The 8,037-nt window shown below is 43.7% G+C and overlaps 1 protein-coding gene across 1 annotated transcript in view; it reads right to left on the bottom strand.

Moving 5' to 3' along the window:
- Slc2a13 (solute carrier family 2 member 13) overlaps window positions 1-8,037 on the bottom strand; it is a 332,552-nt gene that overhangs the window by 238,771 nt on the left and 85,744 nt on the right. Inside the window, exon 3 of the mRNA XM_017797293.2 lies at window positions 3,627-3,835. Within this exon, the coding sequence (XP_017652782.2) occupies window positions 3,627-3,835 (209 nt within the window). The remainder of the gene's footprint in view (window positions 1-3,626; window positions 3,836-8,037) is intronic.

Here is an 8,037-nt window from a genome sequence, read left to right on the forward strand (position 1 = left end):
CTTGGAGCCAACCTGAGTCACTGAATAAAGAGCTGTAACACGGACTAAGCTGAGTCCTGTGTCTTATTGCCTACGATCCAGTCTCTTCGGAGAAAGCTGTTTCTTCGTAAGCCACGACTCACGAAACCCGAGCTTTTGCCGTCCTGCACCCTCCCGCGTGATCCGGCAGCTGATGGATCTCGCATCTCAAGGAAGTGCACGGGTGAAATTAGGATGGGACCCGACCGGGCCAGCCCTGGTAGCAGAAGCCTCAGCAGCACGGAGAGCCAGGGACCCGCCAGCAGCACAGAGATCCGGGACCCAAACGACAGACGTGGTGCGGGACCTGCCGCACTCCCAGATGCACGCAGGAGACCTGCACCACGTCGCACCCAGCGGCGTGAGGGAGACCGGCGCCATGCCCATCAGCTGGCGCTCCGCGGAACCCCGCACCCCCATAGATTAGGTTCAAGCTCAAGTGACCAAGAAAAAGTATTCTATGCAAAGAGAAGGATCATACCAGCAAGTACAGTGACAGTCACAAATCACAAGCTACTGGGCAACACCTAGACAAGGTCATAGGCTGATGATCTAGACTCAAGCCTTATTATTTCGGAGCTCAAAGGTAACACATAACTAAGTTGCCATGCTTGGATAAGCATTCCTTCTTATGAAATCTTGACCTTCTGGAACACCTGACTGGACTGGAATGCCATCACGTGCCTCATCCCTCCCAGCTGCACTCCACCACCCACAGCTCCCAACTTGAAGCCACAGCTGCCATTTCACCTCCCAGGGCTCCATTGTCAGACGAATGGGTCACATCCTAACATGCCAACACACAGCTGACTCATTTCTGTGCCAGGGCATTTTTATTACAACCAGGCTAACCGTTCCTTTGTCTCCCATCTAGCCTACTGCACTTGAATCCGACCTGATGGAGGGCCAGCACCAAGAAGTTTGTTAAGTCTCTGCACCAGTCTTCAGTTCCCAAGTTCAGTGACAGCCTGGCACCTGGACATTACCGTGCTGCTCTTTCTGTAAGTTTCTTTTCATTAGTATTTTTATCTATTTTTGACAGGGTCTCCCTAGTCCCAGTCTGCCTCTATGTCACTCTGCAGACCAGGCTGGCCTCAGTCCCACAGAGATCTGCCTGCCTCTGCCTTCCAAGAGCCGAGATTAAAGGTGTGTGCCACCATGCTCAATATTCTTTTCATTACATTTTAACTACTACAGGAAAACAAAACCCAAACATATTCCAGGGTAACTGTGAAGTCTGACTGCATGTATACACTGAGTAATGTCAAATCAGAGAAAGCATGCCATCTCCATACTGATGGCGCTTCTCATTTTTAGAGGAGTTGCAATAAGTTGCCCAGGCTGGTCTTGAACTTCTGGACTCAAATGGTCTCATCTCAACCCTCCAAGTAGCCGGGACTACAGAACCATGTGTATCACCACCAGGCCCAGCCAGTCTAGTTTCTTAATCATAAAAGCAAGGCCCCAGACCACTGGTCCCAGGTAAATATGTCTCTGTGAACTTATGCTGTAACTCTCCTGTAGTAGTTATTTTCTGTTGCTGTGATAAAACACCATGACCAAGGCCACCTATAGAACAAAGGATGTATTTGGATTGACAGTTCTATAGCAAGGGACCATAACGGAGGGGAAGCATGGCTGCAGGAACCAAAGGCTGGGAACTCACATTTCCAAAAAACAAAAACAAAGACAGCAAACGGACATGGCTATGAGGGCTCGAAGCCTACCTCCTAAACCTCCCTAAACGGAGCCATCAACTGGGGACAAAGTGTTCAAATATTTGAGCCTGTGAGGGAACATTTCTCATTCAAACCATGGCTTTTAAACCTGTATTAATTTTCAAAGATTTTTATTTTATGTGTATGAATGGTTTTCCTGCATGTATATAATAAGCACACCACAGTCATGAAATGCCTGCAGAGGCCAGAAGAGGGCATCAGATTCCCCTGGAAGTGGAGTTAAGGACAGGTGTTAGCCTCCATAGTGTGTGTGGAAAGGGTGGGAACTAAGCCTGGGTCCTCTGGAAGAGCATCTAGTGCTCTTAACTGCTGAATCCCAGCACCCACATGGCGGCTGGCAACCATGTGTAACTCCAGTTCCAGGGGATCCAAGACCCTCTTCTGACCTCCACAGGCATCATGTGGGTACACTTACATACCTGCAGGCAATACACTGATACTCATAAAATGAAAAATAATAAGTAAATTAAGAAAGATGAATTTCATTGATTCAGTTTGGAAGACTCAAACATGAAATGAATGAGAAGTCTCAGCAGATGACATTAGACAGTATTTTAATAAACCTAAGCACACAGATGAAGCAACAATGAGAAATAGGAAAAATGTTTATCCCCCAAAAGATGCCCTCTTCAGTCCCCAACATCTGTGATTAAAACTAAAGGACACGCAGTCTTAATTCCATAAGACTTAAACGTTCACAGTCACGTGGTTACACATTCCCAGGAGTCATGATGCTCAATTAGTGTGCACTGTCAACAGCTGCACATCTAGACGAGCCAGTGAAGCAATACAAATGAAGTTATGTGCAAGTTGGGCATGGTGGGGCATACCTGTAATCCCGGCACTCAGGAGTCAGAGGCAGGACAATCAGGAATGCCAGGTCATCCTCGGCTACATAGTGAATACCTGGCCAGCCTGGGCTATGTGATACCCTGCCTCAAAAAACAACAAAAACCCCAAAACTAAAAAAAAAGAAAAGGTTTGTCTTTAATGCCTTATAGTAAAAATGGGCAATACCCCTGCCTCTAGGTAAGTTCTATTTATTCATAAATGCATAAATCCCACAGAGCATTTACCACAGCAGTGCAGATACCCTGCAAAAATTCTCCTCCTACACATAGTAAGCATGTAGGAGCGTGCATACTGATTATAAAAACAAGTCCTATTTCATCTGAGGCACTACAAAGCATTCAAGCCAGGCCACAAAAAGAAGTTATTTGTAATTTAAACAGATATTTTAAAGTAGTACTTTTCAAAATTAATACGATATTGAACATAGTTAAATTATCTCATAAAGGCAGTCTCCTCACTCTGGTGTTGCTCTAAAGATGCCAATTACCATCGCCAGATATACAGAGGATTCTTGCGAAGTATTTAGAAACCATCAACCCCAAGTCGTATCTGGGAGCTCTGGTCTGAACAAAAGAGCATCAGGCAACCATGGTTCCTACACGCACGTCATACCACGTGCTTCTGCAAGGGAAGAACATTCCCTTCAGCTCCGCTGAGAACTGCAAGAGCAGGTGGGTGAGGACGCTTCCTAACACTGCTTGACACCCCTTCTCAGGAGTGTGTCATTTTTCAGAAATGAAGAACAGCATGTGTCCCCATTTGAGCTGTTAATTAACAATTAACATAGAACAAAACCAAGGTTGAGGCATTTCAAATACAAATGTGAGAGCTGTGAACTAAAAATGCTAATTGTTACTGCTGAAAAATGTGTTTCAAATACCTATTAGATTACTTTTAAAGGTAAACATCTATTTTGACTTGGCGATATGCATAAAGCTGTGTTAAATAATAAATGAATTTAATTTCTAAATGAAGGCAGCATGTGGTTCTGAGTCGTGAGCCCTGACGTGCACGTACCTGCACGGACCTCCTTTTCCTCCTCCTCAATGGTGTTCCTGATGCTGTCATACTCCTCATCAATAGTCTGGATGCCACGCATCTGAGATAAAGTCCTGCGGGCCTTCTGAGTCTGTCCTTTCTGAATAAGCCACCGTGGACTTTCAGGCAAAAAGAGAAAGCCAAGAAACTGTATAACAGCTGGGATTGCTGCAAGTCCCAACATGTACCTGCAAAAGAGATCACAGGTGCTGTGAGGTCTGGATTGAGAACACTGGGCACATGCGCATCACAGTCTAACAGCACTGAGTACACACTCACCACAGGGTCTAACAGCACTGAGCACACACTCACAGTCTAAGAGCACTGAGCACACACTCACCACAGGGTCTAACAGCACTGAGCACACACTCACCACAGGGTCTAACAGCACTGAGCACACACTCACCACAGGGTCTAACAGCACTGAGCACACACTCACCACAGTCTAAGAGCACTGAGCACACACTCACCACAGTCTAATAGCACCGAGCACACACTTACCACAGGGTCTAACAGCACTGAGCACACACTTACCACAGGGTCTAAGAGCACTGAGCACACACTCACCACAGTCTAAGAGCACTGAGCACACACACCACAGAGTCTAACACCACAGAGCTTCACGCTTGTGTTGATCACAGCAATATGTACTAGTTAATCAGACTCTTATTATGTTTATGTATTCTCTAAAAAAAGTATTTTGTACTATACATTGAAAAATAGAAAAGTCTCTCTCATACAAATTACAATATTAAAGGGATAGGCAAATGTCAAGCTAATCATACAAAGCATCAAGGTAGCCCTCCATGACAACTATTAACATACACGACATAACCGTGGCTTTCAACATAACAGCAAGCCGCTGCAGTTTAGGCAATTGTACCCATGTCGTGCAATGTCACAGTCAGAAGAGGGCTTTGGCTTCCCCTGGAACTGGAGTTAAGGACGGTTCCTAGTCGCCATGTGGGTGCTGGGAACCGAACCCGGGTCCGCTGCAAGAGCACTCAGTGCTCCCAACCACTGGGCCATCTCTCCAGCCCCCTATGCTTTCTTTTGTAGCCCAGATTGGCCTGTGACTTGTGGTCCTTCTGTGTCTGCTCCTGAGTGCTGGATTACAGAGCTATGTCACTATGCCTTGCAAAAAAAAATGTTTCTTTATAGTTCTTTTTGCTCTTTGAATGATTAGGATTTTTTAAAATAATTTCCCTATTTCGTTCTGCCAGGAGGTATCAGTTCACCAGCGTTAGCTGAGGAGGAATGGCCCAAAGCAGGAAAGACAGAGGCAGAAACTGTCTTAGCCAAATGGCTAAAAACATTTTCATTACGTGTCTATTCTTAATGACTGGCAAAATTATAAACAATAAATAAGTATATCGTTTAGGATTCACCAGAGAAGCCTGGTATGGCAATTCATGCCTTTAATCCAGCACTAAGGTGGCAGAGGCAGAGGCAGGTGGATCTCTGTGAGATTGCTGTCAGCCTGGTCTGCACAGTGAGTTACAGGCCAGCTGGAGCTACAGGGAGGCCCTATCTGAACAAAAACAAAAAAAACAAAAAAAACAAAAAAACACCAATGGCCACTTAATTTCGTGATCTCTCTGGATTTTCACATTGAAATATACATATCTAAGATTTCAAAGCTAGCCAATACTAAAGTCCTTTAGAAAAATCCATATGGAAACCTACCACTATAGAAGCTTCTTAAAGTATATACACATACATTATAAAAGGGGTTACCTTGTAACATGGGAACAGTGCCACTTCTAGGCAAAGTAAAACCCCAGTGCCAGGTATGGACTCCGTCTCTTGAAGCTGTTGACCAGGGGTCCCATGGACCCTCCAACAACACTGGCCATTGCCCGTGCTCTTGGCTACCACCAGACCTTCATGGTAAGACCCTATGCTTAAGTACTACAAACATGACCTGTAGAACAAACAAGGAGAAATCAAGCTGGTGCTGACTTCAGAGCCTCATCTCTACGGGAGAGCTTTCATTATGCTTTCAGGGTGCTCTGCAAGCTCCCTGAAGACAAAGTTTAGCATGAACCTTACCCAGCTGTAAACCCTGCGACTTACATGACAACTTGGAAGATATGCTTACTGGTGCAGTAGTGGCATGAATATTATAGGAGTAACAAACTACTCTCTAAATTCAGTTAAGGTCTGCTTCATCAGATGGAGTCTGTAACTGTAACTGATAACAAGCCTAGGAGCCTGAGGCTAGACAGGTCACAGGTTGTGGGAGAAAGCCCAATACAACTATTCTGCTAAATAGATAACAGTATTAAACTGGTTTCTAATGGCTTATTGTTATATCCATAGATTAATGCACCTCTTAACCCTCAGCAGAGAAGCTTCCTTATGCAGCAGACGGTGATTAATGCAGAAACCACAACTGCCAATGTGCAGATCACAGCAATGTGGACAGCATGGGCAAGTCCCATGTAAGTTCAAGTCAGACAACCTAGACTAGGGAAAGTAGGTAAGAAGTACTGAGGAACTACTGGCAATTGATGACTGCTAGGAAGAAGAGATGCAGTCTCATTTAAGGATAGACTTTTGGTGGGCTGAACAGGCTCCAGTGGATGAACCCACACCGAAGGGCATTTGGAGACATAAACTTGATTCATATGTAGTAGAGTATAGAAATTTGGTTGAGTTTAGAAGGGGGGGGGGTTCCAGATACAGGAGTGGATCTAAATATGATCAAAATATATTGTATGAAATTCACAAAAAATTAAAATAAACCCAAAACAAAACAAAACCAAAACCAAAAAATTCAACAGAGGAGCTATAGAGATGGCTCAAAGGTTAAAAGCACTGGCTGCTCTTGCAGAGGGCTGGGGTTTGGTTCTCAGCACCCACATGGTGGGCTAACAACCCCGCTAAGTCCAGCTTCAGGTTCCCTGCCTCCTTCTTCTGGCCACCTCCAGCACTCCACACACAGTGCACTCAAATACATGCAGGCTAAACACTCATATACATAAAATAAAAATAAGCCAATCAAAAATATTTTTGAAAAAAATTCACCAGAGATTCATCCACCAAACTTAAGATCTCTCCAGATACCACCAGATCTCATGGAGATCATCGTGGTCACCAGGAAAGCCTCCTAACATTCCTAAGACTCAACATTTCTGAACAGGAGAGGATGAGTTAGATAAACTTGTAGGTTTCTTATCAAGTGGAAGGTCTATGAACACAGGGAATTCTCCGTCTCCCATTAATCCAAATTCTGTGACTATATTCCAAGGCAACTTCATGATGCCGAAGGTCAGAAGGCCAATTTCATCTTCACAAGGGGCCATACCCAACACATTACAACTTAGTGAAAGGTTCCCGACTTGATACACTTTTCTTTTTTATAAAATAGTTTTATTACTTTTATTTTGTATGTATGAATATTTTGCCTGCATGTATGTAAGTGCACCACAGAGGCCAGAAGAGGGTATTGGATTCCCTGGAACTAGAGTTACAGATGGTTGTTAGACACCATGTGGGTACCAGGGATTGAACCCAGGGCTTCTAGAAGAACAGCAAATGTTCTTAACCACTAAGCCAGCGCTCCAGCCCCTCAATATACTTTTTAAAGCTGTCTATCTTGTAAGTTATGCAAAACCCAAAGCAAAGCAGTCTTTAAGGCTCCAGAGATCTATCTCATGGCATGCCAACAATTTTCTAAGCAAGTTTGTTTTAATTCTAAAAATAGAGGAAAAAAGAAAACTGTTATTTGGATACTAAGAATGCCACTTTGTATAAACTGCACACTAAACCTGTATGTGGAATCAGAAAAAGTAACAAAGGTTCAGAAAGTGAACAAAGTATTTCTAAATGAGCTATGAAACTGTGATTTCTGCTTTAATGTCTGCATTGTAGTATTTACACCAATACATAACCATGCTTTACTGTTCACATAGAACAGTTTTTAACCGCAATCAATAATACTCTCAACCACAATTTATGTCATTATACTTTAAATTATAATGAGCTGCATAATTTTCACTGTCTTACTAACAGAGTACAAGTAAGGCACCTTGCATTAGCAGGCCATCTAGCAGATCTTTTATGTAATAGGCCAATAGCTTCACATCTAAACTTTCTGTATTAATTACACAGTCTCAAAGTAAAATTTTCTGTAGCAAGTCTTCTAGACCATTAGCTCTGTAAACTTACTTGCTCAGTAACCCCTTCCAGTCAAACCATTTGTTACTCTAGATATGCTTAGACCTCTCTGGAAGTCTTCAGATGGGAGCTGGAGGCAGTCAACTCATATAAATACGTATTTGTGGCTGCTTCTCCTTAAGGTGTTAACTTGTGCAACCAAATTTCTCTCTGTCCCCCCCACCGTGCGTGCGTGTGTGTGTGTGTGTGTGTGTGTGTGTGTGTGTGT

The sequence above is a fragment of the Nannospalax galili genome, unplaced genomic scaffold, assembly GCF_000622305.1.
Source record: "Nannospalax galili isolate Female #2095 unplaced genomic scaffold, S.galili_v1.0 scaffold454, whole genome shotgun sequence".
Classification (NCBI taxonomy): domain Eukaryota; kingdom Metazoa; phylum Chordata; class Mammalia; order Rodentia; family Spalacidae; genus Nannospalax; species Nannospalax galili.